The 22,274-nt window shown below is 34.0% G+C and overlaps 1 protein-coding gene across 1 annotated transcript in view; it reads left to right on the top strand.

Moving 5' to 3' along the window:
• The window catches only part of LOC123247850 (triadin-like), a 366,108-nt gene that overhangs the window by 221,912 nt on the left and 121,922 nt on the right, over positions 1–22,274 (top strand). Inside the window, exons 11-12 of the mRNA XM_044676898.1 lie at positions 8,243–8,302; positions 10,777–10,839. Of these exons, the coding sequence (XP_044532833.1) occupies positions 8,243–8,302; positions 10,777–10,839 (123 nt within the window). The remainder of the gene's footprint in view (positions 1–8,242; positions 8,303–10,776; positions 10,840–22,274) is intronic.

The following is a 22,274-nucleotide window of genomic DNA, read 5'->3' as shown; positions in this document are numbered from 1 at the left end:
AAGACCAAAGTATAGACGAGGAAAACATTGACAACACCTCTCCTCAGATCACACTATTTTGGAAGCAATAAAAATTTCCAAACCTCAAGAACTAGCTCTGAAAACAATAGGGCAAAAATTATCTTGAGACAATGCCACTCCTACCCCTTCAATACCAGGGTCAGAACTCAATATTAACAGAAAGTTCCCAATAATGAAATTGGAGAAAACAGCAAAAAAGAATTTGACTATAAAAACCTACTAAGGTGACAAGAAAGATCAAGACAGAAACTCAGAAGACAATGAAATCAAAACAGCTATAAAATGAAGGGAAAAAAATGTTAATTTAAAGACAAGCCCATCAAGAAATGCTAGAAGAGTTAAAGTTATTTTCAAAAATCTAATAAAAGTGGTAGAGGAAAAATGAGAGAAATGAAAGCAAAGGAAGAAAATTTTGAAAAGACAATTAACAAATTGATAAAAGAGGCATAAAACCAGAATTGAACAAATTAGTATAAAACAAAACAAAACAAAAAAAGGAATAGCAGTTCACTGTTGAAAATAACTCTTTAAAAAACAGAATTGGCCCAAGGGGAAATTAAATACAAAAACTCAAAATTACTTAAAAATTAGAACTGGGCAAGTGGAAGAAGGAAGCTAATGACTCTACAACACATCAAGAAACAATAAAGTCAAAAAAAGTAAAAGATTAGAAGAAAATCGAAATATATCATGAGGAAAACAGCTGACGTGAATGATAGATTAAGGAGAAATAACTTAAGAATTATTAAACTGTTTAAAATTCAAAATAAAAGAAAGAACTGGGGCATCTCATTTCAAGAAATTATCAAGACAAACAGTCCTTGAATCCTAAAACTGGAGTGTAAACTAGAAATTGAAATAACCCATTGACCACCACCTGAAAGAGTTCCTCCCCAAAAACTCCAAGGAATATTATAGTCAAGTTCAAGAGCTCTCAGGTCAAAAAGAAAATACTTCAAACAACCACAAAGAAACTTTTTAAATACCAAGGACAAATTTTGGGACAAAAATCCACTATTTGACAAAAACTGCTAGGAAATTTGGAAAACAATATGGGAGAGATTAGGTTTAGATCACCATCTCACACCCTACACCAAGATAAATTCAGAGTGTGTGAATATAAAGAAGGAAACTATAAGTAAATTAGGTGAACATAGAATAGTGTACTTGTCAGATCTCTGGGAAAGGAAAGATTTTAAAACCAAGCAAGAGTTAGAAAAAATTACAAAATGTAAAATGAATAATTTTGATTATATTGAATTAAAAAGCTTTTGTACAAACAAAAACAATGCAACCAAAATCAGAAGGGAAACAACAAGCTGGGAAAAAATCTTTATAACAAAAAATTCTGACAGAGGTCTAATTACTCAAATATACAAGGAACTAAATCAATTGTATAAAAAATCAAGCCATTCCCCAATTGATAAATGGGCAAGGGACATGAATAGGCAATTTTCAGGTAAAGAAATCAAAATTATCAATAAGCACATGAGGAAGTGTTCTAAATCTCTAATAATTAGAGAAATGCAAATAAAAACAACTCTGAAGTATCGCCTCACACCTAGCAGATTGGCTAAAATGATAGCAGGGGAGAGTAATGAATGTTGGAGGGGATGTGGCAAAACTGGGACATTAATGCATTGCTGGTGGAGTTGTGGACTGAACCAATCATTCTGGATGCCAATTTGGAATTATGCCCAAAGAATGCTAAAAGAATGCCTGCCCTTTGATCCAGCCATACCATTGCTGGGTTTGTACCCCAAAGAGATCATAGATAAACAGACTTGTACGAAAATATTTATAGCTGCCCTCTTTGTGGTAGCAAAAAACTGGAAAACGAAGATATGTCCTTCAATTGGGGTATGACCAAACAAATTGTGGTATATGCTGATGATGGAATACTATTGTGCTCAAAGGAATAGTAAACTGGAGGAATTCCATGTGGACTGGAAGGACCTCCAGGAATTGATGCAGAGTAAAAGGAGCAGAGCCAAAAGAACATTGTACACAGAGACTGATGCACTGTGGTAAAATCAAGAGTAATGGCCTTCTGTACTAGCAGCAGTGAAATGACCCAGGACAATTCTGAGGGATTTATTGAAAAGAATACTACCCACATTCAGAGAAAGAACTACAAAAGTGTAAATACAGAAGAAAAACAATTGCTTGAACACATGGGTTGATGCCGACATGATTGGGGATGTAGACTAGAAATGACTACACCAATGTAACTATCAATTATATGTAAATAAGTCTTAATTGATGACTCATGTTAAAACCAGTGGAAATGTGCATCAGCTATGGAGGGAGGTGTTGGGGGGGGGGTGAAGGGGAAAGTAAGAACATGAATCATGTAACCATGGAAAAATTTTCTAAAAAAATTAAAAAAAAATTTAAAAAAAGGATCACATTAGATTTTGCAGCTACCACCTTAAATAAATGGAAGGCTTGGAATACAATATTCTGGAAGGCAGAAAAGTTGGGATTCCAACCAAGAATAATTTACTTAGCAATCCGGCATATAATGTTCAAGGGAAAAAAAAAGAGATTTAATGAAATAAAAGACATTAAGCATTCCTAATGAAAAGACCAGAGCTGACTAGAAAATTTGACTTTCAAATACAAAACTGATGAATAACATAAAAAGATAGACTTGAAAAGAAAATCTTAAGGGATTTGATAAAGTTAAATTGATTGCCTTTCTATATGGGAAGGTGATACATGCATCTTCTGGGAACATTAACATTATTAGGGCAAGAAGAAAGATTCCACTTAGAGGATGTGGTAGTGAGTTGATTATATTAGAATGATGTAAAAAATGGTTAAAAAACAAGGATGCCCTGGGAGAAAAAAAATTGGGAAAATTTTCTCACATAAAATAGACCTACATGGAAGAGCTTTAAAAATGGAAGGCAAAAATAGAAGGCAGGTAATGCTTGAATCTCACTCTCATTGGAATTTGTTCAAAAAGAAGAAATATTGTGATATATAAATGCATATATATATATGATTGTGTGTGTGTGTATTCAATTAGCAAAAGAATTCTATCTTAACTGTAGGGTAGGAGGAGGAGAAGGAGATAAGGGGAAAAAAGGAGGAAATAAAAGTGAAGAGATAAAAGAAGTCATCTGAAGCAAAATGGACTTGAAAGGAAAGAGGATAAAAAGAAAGAGAAGAATAAACAAGAAAGTAAATGGGGAGAAATGTACATTAGTAATCAACTATGAATATGAATGGAATTAATTCACCCATAAAAAGGAATTAGATAGCAGAACTGATTAGAAACTATAATCCAACAATATGGTCTTCACAAGAAACATTTGAAACAGCAAGATATATAGAGGATTAAAATAAGTGGCTAGAGCAGAATCTATTAAGCTTAAATTGAAATTAAATAGATAGGAGTTCCTATCATGATCTCAGACAAAGCAAAACCAAAACAGACCTAATTAAAAGAGATAAGTAGAGAAGCTGTATCTTACTTAAAAATACCATTGGCATTGCAGTAATATCAATACTAAACCATATATGTACCAAGTGTCACAGCATCCATATTCTTAAGGAAAAATTAAATTAATTTATAGGAAGAATTAGTGGAGGACTTCAACTTTCCCCTCTCAGAGCTGGATAAATGAAACCATAAAATAAATTAAAAAGTCAAGGACATGAATAGAATCTTAGAAAAGTTAAATATGATAGACTTCTGGAGATAACAGAATGGAAATAGAAAGAAGTATACTCCTTTTTTCTCAGCTTTAAATGGGACCTTTCCAAAAATTGACACTTTATTAAGGCAAAAAAATCTCACAAATGCCAAGAAGAAGAAATATTAAATGTATTCTTTATAGATCATAATGCAATAAAAATTACAAATAGCATAATCCTAAAGAAAGAATAAGTCAAAGAACAAATCAAAGAAACGATTAAAAATGTCATTAAAGAGAAAGACAGTGATGAAATAAAATTCCAAAATCTGTAGACTGCAACCAAAGTAGTGCTTAGGGTGAAATCTATAAATTTATAAAAACATATTAAAAACATCAATTGTGTATATACACATGCATATATACATATAAATATGCATACATATTGGATCTCTGGGATATAGCTTCAGTGGTATTATTCAGCCCAAAGAAAAAGTATTTGTACAAGAATATTTATAGTAGCTCTTTTCATAGTGACAAAGAATTGGAAGTCAAGGGGATGCTACTTACTAGTTGAATGGCTGAATAAGTTTTGACATATGATTGTGATAGAAAACTATTGTGCTATTAGAAATGATGAGTAGGTTCAGGAGTAATAACAGATCAGGTCAAGAAGTGAAGTAAGAAAAACTGGAAGCCTCAAAAGGAGCATAAAACAAAATGCCTCAAAACAATTAGTGGAGCAACAGAACCATCAGAAGAAGGATTTAAGCAATGTTCTGGCCTAGAGCAATGTAGAGAGACAGCAAAGAGGACTCATCTCAGTGTATTAAGAGGAGGGAGTACTAAACAACCTTAGTAGGACTCAAATGCTGTATAGCTCAAGTGGTAGGAGAAAGTGAATAGCTGTCTCCGTCCACCCTAAGCAGAGTAAGACTAGAAACCAGTGCAATATGGAACAATCAACAGTGAGATGAAAGGAGCCCTGCATAGTCTAGCCAGAACAGAGACCACCATGATCCAGTACATGACCCAGTTAGGAGCCTAACAAGGTCCAGTCACAGTAGGATGGGATAGAACCAAATTCTAACCAGTTAAACTGAACACCTACAAACTTCCATGCAGCAAGCTACCTGGCCACTTCTGTAGAGTGCTCAGTCTGAGATTGACAGTTGAACTATCCCTAAGCACAATGTAAGCAAGGGAGAGTACTTCTTCCACCCCTGAAACAGAGCTAAACTTCAGTTCATAGACAAAAACAAGGGAAACAAATAACCCCCAAATAAGCTAAAGACAGAAAAAGCCTAACTTTAGAGACATAACTCAACAAGAGAGATGAGCAAACTACAAACTCAGAAGAGGACAGCAATGCAAAAATGAAAACATGTGAAGGTTCAAAGGAAAACGTGAAAGGATGTCAAGCCCAAAATGAACCACTGGAAGAACTGCAAAAAAAGGGTAGAAAAACAAATTATAAGAAACTTAGAAGAAAAATTAGAAAAGAAAACTATAGAAAAAATCAATGGCTTAGAACAAAAAACTTACTGAAGAAAAGCATTTCCTAAAAGAAGGAAATGTAATAAATTGAATAGGAAAATGACTCCCAAAGAAAGGAAATAAAAAACTTCCAAGAAGAAAATGGCCTCCTGAAAATTAAAATTGGACAAATGGAAACTAATAACTTGATTAGACAGCAAGGAACAATAAGACAAATTCAAAAAAATGGATTATTTTGAATTCTCTTATTGGGAAAAATACTGACCTGTAGAATAGTTCCAGGAAAGACAATCTAAAAAATCATTGGATTGCCTGAAAAGGCAAAAAGGAAAAATTGCCCTGATTTTCTTGAACAAGAGGAAAAAATAGAAATTGAAAGAATCCACTAATTGCCTTCTGAAAGAAATCTCAAAATTTAAAACCCAAGGACTATCATAAACAAATTCCAGGACTCCCAAGTTAAGGAGAAAATACTACAAAGCAGTCAGAAAAAAATACAGTCCAAATATTGATTACACAGTACTTAGCAGCTTCTACATTAAAGGACTAGAAAGCATGGAATATGATATTCCATAAGGCAAAGGATCTAGACCTACAATCAAAAATCACCTACCCAGCAAAACAGCAAAATATGCAGGGGAAAAAATGGATATTTAATGAAATAAAAGAATTCTAAGCATGCCTAATGAAATAACCAGAGCTAAAAAGAAAATTAAGTGATCAAATTAGATACTCAAAAGAAGCATTAGAAAGGTAAACAGAAAAAAAAAATTAAGGGAATCAGTGGGATTAAACTAATCACATTTCTATATGGGAAAATGGTAACTGAGATATTTAAGATTTCTATGGTATAAGAGATAACTAAAGTACTTAATATATTTAAATAAATCAAGGGAAACAGTGAGTTTAGACCAATTACATTTCTTTCATGGGAAAATGATAACTAGAACATTGAAGATACTTATGGGACAGAGTTATTTTTAAGGTACTTAAGATAGTCTAAGGTAATTAAGAGAAACAATGGGATTAAACTGATTATATTGTTAGTAAGAAGGTGATAACTAAGATTGTCACAAACTGGAGAAATGCTTTTGTGGGTTTCTGTAGTAGCTGTTGTTAGCTGCTTATGTGTCTCAGCAGGCTAAAAGCCAGTCCATAGCCCATGCTGGCTAACTCAGGCAGCAGAGGAGTTGAATTATAGCATATACTCTTGTCAGCAGACATAGCTGAGCCTTAGAGAGACAGTGAGATAGAGCTGATCAGAGAGTAAAAGACAGAGACACACAGAGATGCACAGAGAACAATTAGATAACCGAGTCAGACATTCATGGGACCTAGGGAGGCTTATGAATATGCGTTCATGGAGTTCTGGTTTATTGGGCATTTAAGTGTAGTATTTATACATTCTATAAACAAAGAATATATATCAGTAAAAGGTTACATGTCAAAAGTACACATATTTTCTATATGTCAATTAAGAGTATGCTGTCCTTATCAAAATATGCAGGACAATTAAAGTATGCAGCTGCATGAAGACATAGATACATTCATCAATCCTAACCTACAAGTCGTCTTCTACTTCGGTGTGTTATCTCTAACATAAAGATGTCTTGAGACGCCAAGAGTAAGATAAGTAAGAGTATTCTGTCTGGAGAAAAAGCCCAAGGTTATGTTAACCTGTTCAATAATATTTTAACACATAAAAAATGTTGTAAGCTAATTAGGAAAGTCAGCTGTACTCAAGCCAAGATTTGTTAAACCTGCACATTCTTGACTCAGTCCTTGCCAGAAGTCTGGACTGATCTAAAAATATGTATTTTCCTGGCTGCTTTTGCCTCATTGGGCCTGGGATATCCTTATGGACCTGTCATAAGGTGCTTAAGACATCTCTGATACTTGTACCAAAGATAACCAAAAGTATTTAAGATGCTTAAGATACTGAAGGTACTTAAGAACTTTATCACTCTTATTGCAATGAATAGGAGCATATATAGACAGAATGGGAGTTCAGATCAATGATATTTGTTAGCAATATCTTCTAGGACAATTCCAAGGGACTCATGATGAAAAAGGCCATCCACTCTTATATAAGGAACTGACAAAGTCTAAATGCAGATTGAAGAATGCCATTTTCCATTTTATTTCCTTCATGAATTTTTCCTTAGAGTAAGCAATATGTTTCTTCTTTTACAAAATGATGAGCATGGAAGTAAAAAAAAATTAAATGACAAGTAGGATGGATTCAGAAAAAACCTAGGAAAACTTATGTGAGCACATGCAAAGTGAAATAGAAGCAGGGGAACATTTTGCATAATCTCAATAATGTAAAGATGGCCAATTATGAAAGACTTATCTACTATAACCAAGTTAGTGATCCAAGATAATTTTAAAAGATCTGTGATAAAAAATGCTATACACTTCCCAAGAATTAATGAAATCTAAATACAAATTGAAGTATGTTTTTTACTTTTATCTTTTACTTATTTTTTTCACTTTTTAACCTGTTTTCTTTTGTAAGTTAATATGGAAATGTTTTCCGTTTCTTTGCATATATCATTAATATTAAATGCTTGCCTCCTGAAGGAAGGTGTGGGAATGGTAGGAGGGAGGAAGAGAGTATAGAAATCAAAATGTTAAAAATGGTTGTTAAAATGTTTACAAGTATTCACAAATTTTTGATGAAATAAAATAAAAACAAACACTTGTTTGCTTGTTGACTTGGGAAACCAGCATGTGACAGTATCTCAAATACCAATTTATTAGAGGCAGATTAGGAGAGACATTAAAAAGAAATCATTTAGTTAGTGAATATAGTTTTTGTTTATTGAGTCTTGAAACATTTTAAAATATAGAATACTAGTAGTATACACAAAAATTCTTCATTTAAGACTGATTTTTAAAAATTTTTACATGTTATGGTTTGGCCGTATATTTGGCCATTGGTCCAAGTGTTTGGTTCAAATAATTAATGTATAGTTAAAAAATATTATTGCTATATTTTCATGTGGAATTATTTTATAATCTGCAATTCCAGTAATTTAAAAATATCTATATATGTGTATGTATAATTCCCTCCTCAGAAAAAGTAGGAGAAAAGAAGAAAATTCCTGCAAAGAAAGAAACTTCTGAAATTGATATAGGTAAGAGAATTTGAAAGATATCTGTACAATTTAATAATGTTACTTATATTGTTATTATCCATTATTCATGTTGAAGACAATGTCATTTTTTACCAAAGATTTGTTTTATCCTATTAACTACTCCCCCCCTTAAAAAACCATGCATATAGTATACTATAAGTTTTGAAAACACTCTACTATATAAATAGATATAACTATAGGGTCAGAAAAACCTGGGTTTATTTTCTGTGTCTGACAAAGTAGAGAGGAGATGCAAATCTACCTTGGTGGAGGGACTTTCCATACTGGGGGTTTCCAATACCAATGCTATTACAGATTAAGATCAAATATTCAGGCTGGCATAAAGATAAATTTATTTATTTCACCCTGTAGTGAACCTGTTGCTATTCCTTTAACATCTATATCTTTAGAATTACAACTACAATTTACAAATTTGTCTAGAATAAGTCCAAACAAAACACACTATAAAATCTCATATCTTACAGATACAACAAAATATGAAATAATATAAAAAAATTCTACTAAAGTTGAAGACCCTAGGTTCTCAGAAAGCATATCAGAATATATCCAAAGTTTTTCCTCCAGTTTTATAGAAAGTGTCAGTGAAGTCTCTCTGTGATTCTGTAAAGCTGAAGGAAAGGCTTTTGAGTATGGTTCCAGTCATCACAACTGTGTCTGCCACTGGAGCACTAGCTGAGCTAAGTTTTGTAAGGTTGGTGTGTCAAATTTGGATAAAGGGTGATGAATTTTTGGCTAAGGCAACTCTCAAAGATCCACTCAGATAGAAAGAAATTTAATTCTTCATCTGTGGAGGATGTCACCAATGTAGACAAAATTACAGATACTTGAAATATTGGAATTTAAAATGTTATAACAATTTGATGTAATAGAACATACTAAATGACCATCAATTGGTCATAGGACTATACATATTCTATATGAACTGTTACCATCTTGCTTGTATTAACAAACCTATATTCCAATGGCAAAGATTTTTGATGATCCAGGGTTGCCTTCATGCTTTTCCATGGTCTTGCTATAGGATTTTATTGTATTAATAATAATAATAATATTTATATAAAAGCTTAAAATTGCCATTTATTTTGCATAAAGTAAATCATTTGATCTTTACACAAATCCTATATGGGAAGTGCTGTTATTATCCCCATTTTTTCAATAAGGAAACTTGAGCCTGAGAGTTGTCAAGTGGCTGGCTCAGGGTAACACTGCAAATAAGTGTTGGAGGGGAAATTTGAACTCATGTCTTCTTGACTCTTAAGTCCAATAATTTTAAGCACTGGGTTATCTAATTACCTACCATATAATATAATAAAATATAACATAATATAGTAAAACATAACACAATATAATGCAAAGGTAATATATTGTATTACAATGTGGCATAATGTAACATGTGTTGGGAGTAGTCCTGTATAATACTCATTTTATTCTGAAGTCTATAGGGCCCTGTCCTACTTATACCAGGATGTCTTTCATAATAAAATAGAATAGAATTTGATAACATTGTATATGATATCATATATAACATAACACATCAATATCATATCATATATAACATTAATTATAATTACCCATAATATAGCAATAATATAGCATAATATTACTATAACATTATAATTAATAAATACATTATGTAACATATAGTAATTCACTGTAATATAATGGTAATGTTCACTCTTTTATCATATAGACATACATGCATAGAAACATAAACAAAATTAAATTAAAGGAATTTTCTAAATAAATTAATAAAAATGACCAGTACAATCAGCCATTCTGATTATTTTACTGATGTAGGTGTAGTCATTAGAAACAATCACAGAAACCATTTCTGTCCTCTCAGGAAGGTTCTAAGGAGTCTCTCTAACTCAGTGTGAGGTGCCATCCTATAGAGGTCTATATTTGTAATCATAGAAATTATTGATTCGAGGGAAACTCATCAAAATGATCAGCAGTGGCTCTGCTCAACTCCATTATACTTACATGTGGCTAGGAATCAGAGAATATTAAATTACATTATTGTATAAATATTGCAGATGCCCCCAAAATGAATAATGCAATTTAGTATTTTTATTGATAAGAATAATTTTGTGATGTTTAACAAGAAGATGGCCCTTAAGAGATACTTCTTTCTTTGTCACTTTTTTTCTTCTTTATCCCTTCCCATTTCTTCCCCTCAGGAAATCAGTGTAATATTAGGTTTTGAAATCATTCCTATTTGACTTTCATTTTTGTATTTGAATTTATTTATGATTTTCTAATGCTAGTCTGGGTTTCCTGGCTCAATGGCTTTACGCCCTCAAATACCTGAAAAAATTTAGACTCAATGATGTTTCTAAATTTTTATTATCTTATGATTGGTGGTATTTTAATGTGAGAAAAATCCCCCTTCCCTCCCTCTATCCTTGCCTCTCTCCCTCTCTCTCTCCCTCTCTCTTTTGTTTCTATATTAGAAAAGGAAGACGTCAAGAAGAAAACTTCTGAGAAGGAGGCTATAGTTGAGGTTAAAAAAAAAGGTAAAACTAATTCTCTCTATCTCTCTTTCTTTGTGTGTGTTTCTCTTTCTTCTCTTTTTTCTCTCTCTTTCTCTCTCTGTCTCCTTCTCTGTTTCTCCTATTTTCAATAGGCTTGTTTAGCCTGACAATCCAAATGGAATAGAGACATATGAGGAGAACTCCATTTGTCTTTCCAATACAAAGAAATTTGTATAATTGATTCAGCTAGGTATCAAATAGCTCATTATTTATAAACAGTGTGCCCAATAGGACCATTACCATTCTCAGATTCTAGTGTCAAAATATTTAAGATTTTTAGCTATTTTCAATTTCAATAGAAGTGAGGGATTGGTATCCTTTGAGGTGTATATTACAGGGGGTGGAGATAGGATGTTGTTAAATTGGGAAGGCCTTCTACAAGATTTGGGGCATAATATTTATATGAGAAGACAAGTTACTGATAAGTTACATACATATCATCAAGTTGTACATCTGGATAATAAGCAGTATCTAAAGTTCCACCTAGTTCAAAAGCCACAATTGAAACAATGCTAAAGATGGAGAAGGTATTGTGGGTCAAGTTGCAGTTATTCAGTAAGGTAGTTAATAAGTTCTACAAGGGAATTTTGGTTTTCCTCACTCTGTTCTATGGACCTTGCTTGTATTTCTCATCATCATTTCTTCCTGACTCATCCTATTCTCTAGCTTTCTATGATTTTCTATCAATTTGAAGGTTATTCTTCTTGATGTCTTTCCGTTCTTTATGGTAAAGGTGACTCTAAGTAAAGATAGATAAATTCTTTTATTACATATTTATTGCTTTGTATTATTCAGAAGCTATTGCTACAAGAAAGTGCAAACATCCTAGTGCAGTGCATTACTTTGTGTGGCTATTTATAATAGTGAATTTAATTAGTTTCTTAGATTACTCCAATGTGACAACTTACTGAGAGCTATTCAGTGAAAAATCAGGTTCTTTTTTTATCCCATGCTAACCTTTGGTGAGAGAGAAGGATAAATGGCGAAGAGGTATGGGTTATAGCTCAAAGGCTATAATGATACTATTTTAAATCTTCAAGAGCTTGGAGAGTGCTAAAAATAGAGAAAAGTCTCTTAAAAAGGAAGACTATTATAAAAGATCAATTGTAAAACTAGATTTTCACAGATGAGTTATTAAGAGCTTATCCATTTATCTGTAGAATAAATGAAAACTTTTTGACTCATAACAATCACAGCTAAATGCATAGGATCATAACATTTAGTGGTAGAGTGGAAAGAGAATTAGCATTCTAGTCAGAGAAACTGAGGTCAAATCTTGCCTATTAATATTTATTACCTGTGTGAGCTTGGACAAGTCATTTAACTTCCTTGACCCGCAACTATAAAATGGTTGTGCTCTACTAGATGGACTATCTCCTAGCTGTACTTCTGTGATGTAATAATCTACATCCAATTCCCTCATTTTGCAGCATTACTCAGATTAGCTAAATGAATTCCTTAGTTACATATCATAAGTAACAGAATTTAAACTAAAAAACTCAAGGCTCCAAAACTAATGCTGTGTTTCCTATACAATGTTGACTCTAAACATTTGCTTACTAATGAAATGAATAAAATAAAAGCTCTTTCTTTTTTCTGATTAACTTTAATGAAATATGAAAAAACGGAGTTGCTCCCTACTGAAAATAACTAACTCCCTGCTAAACTTTGAATCTAGTTAGATCCAAAGTTTCTTCTAGGCATGGGATTGGTTCTTATATAGACCAATCCTGCACCCGGAAGTAGGGGGCATGACCCCTTCCTAGCATGGGATTGGTCCAATTCAAGACCAATCCCATGCCAGGAAGTAGTAGGGAGGGACCCCTGAAGTATGCTGGGGGATGTAGTTTCCCCAGCCACAACACTTTAAAACCTACACTAACATTAAAAAAGGATCATATTTATTCAAATATAGATCCCCTTTCCCTCCCCAATCTGACTTGTGCAAAACATGAAAGTGTGAATTGGCTTTTGGTTGGCCTCCTTGAATAAGAGTGGGAATGTAGTTAGGTCTGTAATTGTCAATGGTGCCTATTTACTGAAGACATGACTACTGAGTCATTCCTTTTAGTCCCAAAAAAGGAAATTCATGAGGAAGGATTATCCCTTCCACCCCAAAGCACAAATTTGAAAATGTATGTATACAGATACTCAAAAGCACATTTAACATATATTGTTGTTCATTCATTTTAGTCATGTTCAATCTTCATGGACCCATTTAGAGTTTTCTTGACAAAGATGTTGGAGTAGTTTGCTATTTCCTTCTCCAGCTAATTGTATGGATGAGGAAATTGAGGCAAACAAGGTTAAATGGCTTGTTCAGGGTCACATATCTAATATCTGATGTCAGATTTGAAATCACAAACATATATACATATATAGCATAAATATACACATAAATAAATGTGTCAACATGTATAAATGCATAGTGTGTACACATACTTATAAGTGTATACGTACTCTTGGAAAACTAAAGACCTTTGTCAGTGGATTTATCTATACAGTATATGGAGTATAACTCATTTTGTTACTATACTATAGATTTAAAAGCCTGTGAATTTTTTTTGGAGGTCAATTAAAAAATATTAAGCCATTATTATGTGCAAAATGCTGAGGTGTTATTGAGGGAGATAGGAAGGTGCCTATAGTCTTGTAGAAGAGATTAAAAAACATACACAAATAATTATAACACAACATAACTGCTATAATGTCTATGACAGAGTGAGATAAATGAATGGGGAGATACACAGAGACTGCTATAAGAGTTTGGAGAAGGGGGAATCACAGTTTGTAGACAGAGGGAATCATGGAGTAGTTGCCATTTAAGATGAACTTTTAGGAATAAGTAGAATTTTAATAGATTGAGACTTAAGAGAGAAGGATGGGTTTCCAGAGCTATGATACAGTGTTGAAAAGAGTATACTAGATGGAAAGTGTGGGGAACACAATCATTTTAGATCTTTAAGGAATATTGAAAATTATTTAGTTCAACACCCTCATTGTCCAGATGCCTCAACAATATTTGGTGGTTGGGATGTGATGGGTGAGAGATATGGAGGAAACTACAGTTTCAAGCATTAATAATGATCAAAATGGTGCTGACAATCACAGAAGGAAGGCAGTAAGGTGGTGAAACAGGTATTGAAGGAATGAAAGAAGGATGTGTTGAATTTCAACTATGGTAGGACATTGAAATGGAAATGTACAACTGGAGATGAGTGCAAATCTGGAGCTCAGGAATGATTATGAGACTGGTGATCTGAATTTGAGATTTAGAGATCTGACTCCTGAAATGAGATGATAGCATGCATATTATCATTTGTTTTACGACCCTGAGCAGTGCTTAAATTTCAGTCAAAATTGCCTGAGTTTCAGGAGTCGAATTCTGGTAATCAGAATTTTAACTCATTAACTTTCTCACATAAGATTTTATTAATGAAGAATGTATTATCCCGGATGTTTATACCATTTTTAAAGCTATCTGTATGTTGAAGATTATTTAAATCTAGTCTTTATGGAAAGAAAAAGGACAACCTTAAAATCTTGTGATTTTACGAATGAACAAATGAATGAATGAACACACTTTTTATTGAATATGAAGATAACAGTAGTGGCCCACCATCACTAGTGTAATATACTCTGAGGTATTTATATAGTAATCAGAATTCATTCATCAAATTCTTCTCATAACTAGCTGCATACATTTGAAAAATGCTTAGCTGAGTTGAAGACTGTAACCTTCTGAGATGATGAATCTGGAATAAAGATGGATATCCATTTTAGACTAGCAGTCTGACAGTGAGCACATACAAAGAAAACATGATTTTATATTTTTTCAGTTTGGAACGAAAAAGTGATATCATCAGAAAAGGAATGAAACCAATATACCCCTCATGCCCCAAAGTCAAAAGATCGTTCTGTGGAAGCAGTGTACTTTAAGGACTCTATGTGCTCAAAATATCCCGTTCAAACTTTACATTCAAATATCTATGAGCCATACAAAGAAGTTGACCCTCTAAAAGTAACACAGAGCATAACTCATAAAAGACTATACTGTTTTGAGAGACACATTCATAACTCTTTCCTGAAATCTGCAGACCAATTTCTATACAAAGAATAAGAGACCCTGGAGCAAATTTTATTAAATTTTGCAAAAGCCAACTAAAGCATTTGCCTGTTGGTTTTTGCATCCAAGAGTAGATACTGTCACGGAGGGATTTCAAAGAACCCTTTTCACAAGCCTTTGGCCATGGAAATAACATTAAGTTTTATAGCTACTATACATATAATTTTATGGACTTCAGTTTATGAGCATTTTGTAACAGGTTATTTGAACCATTTACCAGAACTCAAAATAATTTACATGGCATATTGCATGCCAGTATGAAATATTAAATTATATGTCATCCTTAATAATTTATTTAAGGAAGCAATTTTTCTTTTATTATTTTCACGTGGCTGTGCTTACAACTTGTTGATAGTACATGATTGCAGAGACTTTTATAGGCATTTTGCATTTCACATGCATGTGTTTGTTAAAGCAAGATTCTGCACATGTCTATGCTACATACAGTTTGAAATCTTAAATGAACTCTTGCAGGAAACTAAGAATAAGTTGACAAATTACCATTAAAACTAAATGGACCACTAGCAAGGCTAATAAAGGGAAACCAGGGAGGCCATTTGACTTGAACCTTCAGCTTAAGGGGTTCCTGAAATTTAACTTGCAAAGAATTTTTCTTCTTCAACCATGGACCAAGTGCTTATGAACGCACTTAATAGTTTTTATGTGAGCTATATAGCACAATGCAAAAAAGTGAAAAGAGCTGAGTAATTAATATGCTTGAAGGGAATAAAAAAGACTAGATAAGACTTTAGAAAAGAAGTTTTAATTTTTACTACTTTTTAGTACTACCATTTTCTTTTTACATACTGTATTTTCATTGTTTTGTGTATGGCTGAGATCTTAAAGATAGTCATGGTCCTGGATTTTCTGTATTGCTGAGAACATCTATAAGCTAGTACTTCCCAAATAATGTAATGACTCTCAAGAATTAACCTATTTGGATCCACATCCTGGCTCACTATTTTTTTTCTGTTGTTTTTATTTTTTTAAGTGACTATTCAAGCTAATGTAATGAAGCTTCACTGCAGATAATTAAACACATACAAATAATTCACCTCAGACCCATAAATAATCTCAATTTCTCAAGCTAATTGGGCTGCATAATCACTAATCGCATAATCACAGTCAACAAGAGAATTTCTTTCAAAATGGTTCATGGGATACCTGCTGATGATATGTGGCATCTGATTGTTGATAACTGAGAGGTGACTACATTAGAATGTTCATTATTACGTTTATACTTCTTTGGTATTTAAAACAACAACTGTGTTTTATGATGCTTTCAGTCATTGACAGCCTTAAGGGAAAGTAGGTTTTTGTGATTTAAAAAAAACGCTGGGGTATAAGGAACCATAAGATGTTGCTCCTTCATATTTATTCCTGCTATGAACCATGTCTAACCTTGAACTAAAGCAATAAAAGTTCAGATGATTTGATTTTGGTTTTAAAGGAAAGTAGATTTTTTGTGGTTTAAAAGATATGCTTGGGTTTAAGGAACTGTAAGATGTTGCTTCATCATATTTAGCCCTGCTGTGAACCATGTCTAACTTCGAACTTACGCAACAGAAGTTCACATGGTTTGATTTTGATTTTAAATTAAAGTAACAGACACAGAATTCAGAAACAAAGGAAGTTCATAGTATCATAGATCTTGAATAGGAAGGGACCTCAAGAAACATCTAATCCAACTCTCTCATTTTAAAGGTAAAGAAACTAAGATGTGAGGAGAGTAATTATCATGCAGACATTAAATATTTGTTGTTCAGCCATCTCAGTGTCTGACTCTTCATGACCCCATTTGGAATTTTTTTTTGGCAAAGATATTGGAGTGGTTTGTCATTTTCTTCTCCAGTTCATTTTACAGATGAGGAAACTGAGGCAAACAGGTTTAAGTGAGTTTCCCAGGATTACAAAGCTAGTAATTTGGGGCCAATTTTGAACTCGGGTCCTCCTGACTCCAGATCCACTGCACCACCTAGCTGTCCTATCAAAAATTAGATATAGGCTTTGATCCCTTTTCTTCAGACTGAAAAGCTGGTATTCTTTCTGCAGTGATTCTTTTTAAGTATATGTAGTTTTGTTTTTTTCCTAAACCTTACCTTTTGACTTTGAATCAATACAAAACAGCAGTAAAGGCTAGGCAATGGGGATTAAATGATTTGCCCAGGGTCACACAGCTAGGCGGTGTCTGAGGCCATATTTGAACCTAGGACCTCCCGTCTCTAGGCCTGGCTATCTATCAACTGAGGCACTCAGCTGCCCTCTGTCAGAAGTTATAATATGGCAAATAATGCTTAGCATCTTATGTGCTGAATTTGTAGTCAGGAATATCTGAATTCAAACCCTGCCCCAGATTGTTACTATTTGTGTGACCAGGGAAGTCATTTAACTTCTTTCAGTCTTAGTTTCATCTTCTATAAAATTTCTTAGTGTTTTTGTGAGAATCAAATGAGATAATTATATGTAAATTATTTTATAAACCATAACATGCTAGATAAATGTTAGTTTTTTTAATTATTTCCACTGAGTTAATCTCAATACATTAAGAATCTCAAATTTAATAAATATAAGCACTCTCTTCACTGGATCACATAGGTATGGTGTTGGAGGGGAGATTTGACTGGAGTGACTCAGTGTCTAGTACTCCACCCGTAACAATGTGCTACTTCTCTCTCCACTCAGTAGGAGGTCACAGTCAATCCTCATTTACTGAGCATCTACTATTTACAGGCACTCTTCTGGAGAAGCAAAAGAAGGCATAAAAATCTGTAGGCTCTACTCCCAAGGAACACGTCATCTAATTGGGAAGACAGCATGAAAATAATTGTATGAACAAATTATATACAGGATAAAATGGAAATAATCAATAGAGGAAATGCACAAGGATTAAGGCAGATTATGAAAGACCCCCTGTAGAAGGTGAGATTTTAGTTGGGACTAGAAGAAAATCAGGGAAGCCAGGAGACAGAGATGAGGACTAGACAGCATTCCAGGCATGATTGGATCCAGCGAAATCCAGGGAAAATACCAGGAGTCAAATGATGGAAGATTTTAATGGGACAAATAGCATGGAGATTAGAATCATTGGACTTCGGCATGTGTATGGGGAGACCAGAGGGGTCTAAGATTTAAAAAGACTGTAAAGTGAGGATGAGGAGGAGAGGGAGGTGAGTAAAGAATTTGACCATCAAATAGAGGATTTTGCATTTGATCCTTGAGGTAATATGGAGACTGTGCAGTTTATTGGGTAGGGTTTTGACATATTCAGACCTTCATTTTAGAAAGAGCTCTTTAGTAACTGAATGGGGGGTGGACAGGAGTGGGAAGAAATTTGTGACCGGCTAATCAAAGAGCAAGCTATTTCAACAGGCCAGGTGTGAGGTGATGAGGGCTCCAACAAGGGTGGGTGGTGGCTTTGTCAGAAAGAGAAGTGGATGTTTGAAAGGTAAAATCAGCCAGCATTGGTAGCAGATTGCATATGAAGAAGATGGGATGAAGGGTGAAAGGGAATGAGGAATTGAGAAAGAAACCAAGGCTGTGAGCTTAAGTGATTGGGAAGATAGGCAATAAGGAAGTTAGGAAAATGGAAAGATTTAATGAGATGATTTTTGAGCATATTGAGCTTAAGATTTCTATGGGTCATCCAGTTCAAAATGTCTAAAAGGCTATTGGATATTGAGACTGGAGATCAGCTAAGAGATTAGAGCTGGATAAGTAGCTTTGCGTACTATCATCCACATAAAGGTGATCATTGAATTTATGGGAGCTGAGGAAATCACCAAATGGAACAGTATAGAAGAAGGAAGGCAAGAGAGTCCGGGATAGAAAAGAAAAAAAAAAAAAGAAGCTTTGATAATAACTGACATTTATATAGGTGACAAAGTAGATAGAGGACAGCTTGGAATCAGGAATATTCCTCTTCCTGAGTTCAAATCTGGACTCAGGCATTTAACTAGCTATGTGACCCTGAGTAAGTCACTTAACCCTGTTTACCTCAGTTTTCTCATTTGTAAATTAAACTGGAGTAGGAAATGGATAATCACTCCAGTATCTTTGTCAAAAAACAACAACAACCCTAAAATGGGCTCCCAGAGTAGAATGACTACAACTACTAAAGAATAACAAAGTTAATGCATTCACATATTTGAGACTTGCAAGAATACTGAAGCAGATATTCAAGCTATTATAATCTCTGTTTTGAAGATAAACAAACTGAGGCTCAGAGAGGTTAAATAGCAGGTCCCTAGTCAAACAGCTAGTCAGTATCAGAGAAGTTATTTTTAACATCATTTTCCCTGACTCCAAAGCCATCATTATACCTATTATATCAGATTGAGTAATTAGCATTTACTAATAGCAAGGAATTAAAATGGCATAGTAGTATGATTAAATTGTAGATATTCTCTGGAAGTTTTCTGAAAATAAGTTATTCTAGGTATATTTCTAAATTTTATATTCTAGGTATAGTTCTAAAAGCTGATGAGAACTTCATGCCCAGAGAATAACTGAAGAATCACCCTTCATTTTCTCAAGGGAAAAGTGGACCCCATATGCTAAATTCTTTGCCTAGTATAGTTGTTTTGCCAGTTTTCCAAACCTGCTGTTTTTGTTGTTGTTTTTAAAGAATAGGGTTAATTGGAAAAGAACTGTGAAGAAAGAGATTATATCATGTTTTCTTTTAATGTGTACAGAATCTACAAAAGCCATATAAACCTAAGTCAACTTCAATTAAAAGACAGAAAAGGATGGACTAAAATCTCCCCACCTCCAAAGAACTGATGTTCTTTATTAAGTTTGGAAAGAACTGAAAAAAAAGGTTTTGGGGGCTTCTTTAAAGAACAGTCTGAGAGCTGAGAAAGATTAAAATCAAATGGCATCTACATTTACCTAGAAGAAATAATAAGGAAAATGTAAATTATAAGAAATATAGAAATTGATTTCTTGCAACTTAGTATTTTTCATTTGTTTGGCATTTTAAATCTGCTTATATTTCTTTGATTCTTCTAATATTAATAACCTTTAGAAAACCAACAGGAGGAGAGTATGATCATTTTGAAGAGTAGGTTAAGCGAGAATTTGGAAGTTAGCATACCCTTCTGCCAGCAAAATGGGTGAAAAGACACAGGATGAAAGGAAAATAGGAATAGTTATGGCTCTTGAGGTTGGCTGAAGTTATAGGCTCACTAACTCAAAGTCCAGCTTTTTATACATTATGCTAAATTGAATCAGGTGAAATTTAAAGGGATAAATATAAAGTCTTGCCCTTAGGTTTAAAATAATCAACTAAAAAATCCAGAATATGAGAGATCTTCCTTAACAGAAGTTCATGTACAAGATACCTATTTCTTTTCATATCCAAGATTCCAAATGTATGAAGTGACTGCCACAAAACTTAATGATGAGACATCAGACTGTATTTGTGTATAGAACAAGGGACATAAGAGTCTCATTGTACTCTGCAATGATTAAAACTCATTTGGAATGCTAAGTTCATTTCTTTGCAAGAACACAGAATCTAATGTGTGTTCAGGGAGAAAGCAAAGGAGATGAAAGTCAAAAAATGAAACCTGGTTGAAAAAATTGTGGTTTTGAATCCCAGCTGATTTGCCTTCATCTGAAGAAGGGGGTATGTGTGTGTGTGTGTGTGTTTTGGGTAGAGGAGGAAAAAGGCTAGCATAGTGCTGATGCTATAAATGAGGAGACTTAGATTGATTCTGCATGAAGCAAATAGACACTATTCCATATCATATAATCCTTCATATTCCCCCTTCCATTTTGTCCAATTGACCCTGAATTGTATGGTGCCTTCTCTTGTCATAGTACCCATTACATCTGAACTCAGAAATAGGCTACATTTCTTCCCCTAACTATTCAGATCTATATTGCTCTTATTTCTGACTAGGACCTCAAGGTCATATTATTATTATCTGATGACCAAGTCATGTTTAGAAAGGAAACTCATGCTTGCATATTGATTAACTTATTATTTCTGATCTATGAGCCACTGGCTTACCTCTACATATGCCAACATCCTTCCCACTTCTGCAGGGACACCAGTGATGTTTTTAAAACAAAAGATCATTTAGGAGCAGGAGCACCTGACATTTGTACAGCTTCTTTGCCTATATTCTTTCATTTGCTCTTGGCAATATTTTACAAATATGAACAGGGAAGCTAAGATAAGTTACGTGTCTTTTCCAAAATGGCCGAAATAACAACTACCTGAGATGGGGCTTGTAGGTTTCAGACTAAATGAATGGTGATTCCTGAGCAGAGGGTTCTCTCTGCCCTGGAGCACTGCTTCTAAGTGGGACTTGATAATGGCCAAATATTCAAGGAACTGTCACATGGGAAAAGGAGTAAAATTTATTCTAGGTTACAGGCATAAGGAGACAAATATCATCTCAGTTCAAGCAAAACTCTGATACCTTTTCTCCTCTACTACCTTCACATAGTGAAAGATTGAGTCTCAAAGAGGAGCACTGTTACTTGGTGGAATAAATGAGTTATGGCTTGGAATATTTTTTCAGGTTGCCTAAAATATAACTATATATACTAAAATGTGTGTATATCTCACAACATGCTTGTTGTGCCAAGTAATCCGTAATTACTCCTCCTCCTCCTCCTCCTCCTCCTATTGCTGCTGCTGCTGCTGCTGCTACTAGTACTGCTACTACTTCTACTCCTACTGCTACTGCTACTACTGCTACTGCTACTGCTGCTGCTGCTACTGCTACTGCTGCTGCTGCTACTACTCCTACTGCTACTGCTCCTCCTCCTCCTCCTCCTGATATTTAGCATTTATAAAATACTTTAAAGTTTGCCTAGCAATTTATAAGTACTACCAATTAACCCTTAAGATAAGGTATACTTATTATCCCCATTTGTAGATGAATAAACTAAGGCAGACAATGTCAGTGAATTGCCTGGGTTCATACAGTCAGTAAGTGTCTGAGGCTACATTTGATCCCATGTCTTCCTGGCCCAATATCCAGTGTTCTATCCACTGTGCCATCTGCTTGCCTCTGGCATTCTAGAATTATAGGTAACCACAGGAAAGCATCTCTATATAGGCAGTTCTAGGGCTTTCCAAGTACAATTTTTCTATTTCTGGGTATTCAAATGATTCAAAATATAATTCATAATTATAGTGGCTCATGTATCTCCACTCACTATGGATCTTAGTTTTGTTCTAATGATTGCAGGGTACAATGGAAACTTTTATTCACCCTTTTTAAAACTCTTCTCACATGAAAGAATGAGATAGAAATGCTCAAAGACTATCATTCCT

The sequence above is a fragment of the Gracilinanus agilis genome, chromosome 4 (assembly GCF_016433145.1).
Source record: "Gracilinanus agilis isolate LMUSP501 chromosome 4, AgileGrace, whole genome shotgun sequence".
NCBI lineage: Eukaryota > Metazoa > Chordata > Mammalia > Didelphimorphia > Didelphidae > Gracilinanus > Gracilinanus agilis.
Note: the sequence above shows the minus strand (reverse complement) of the source record. Positions and strands in the feature narration are given on the sequence as shown.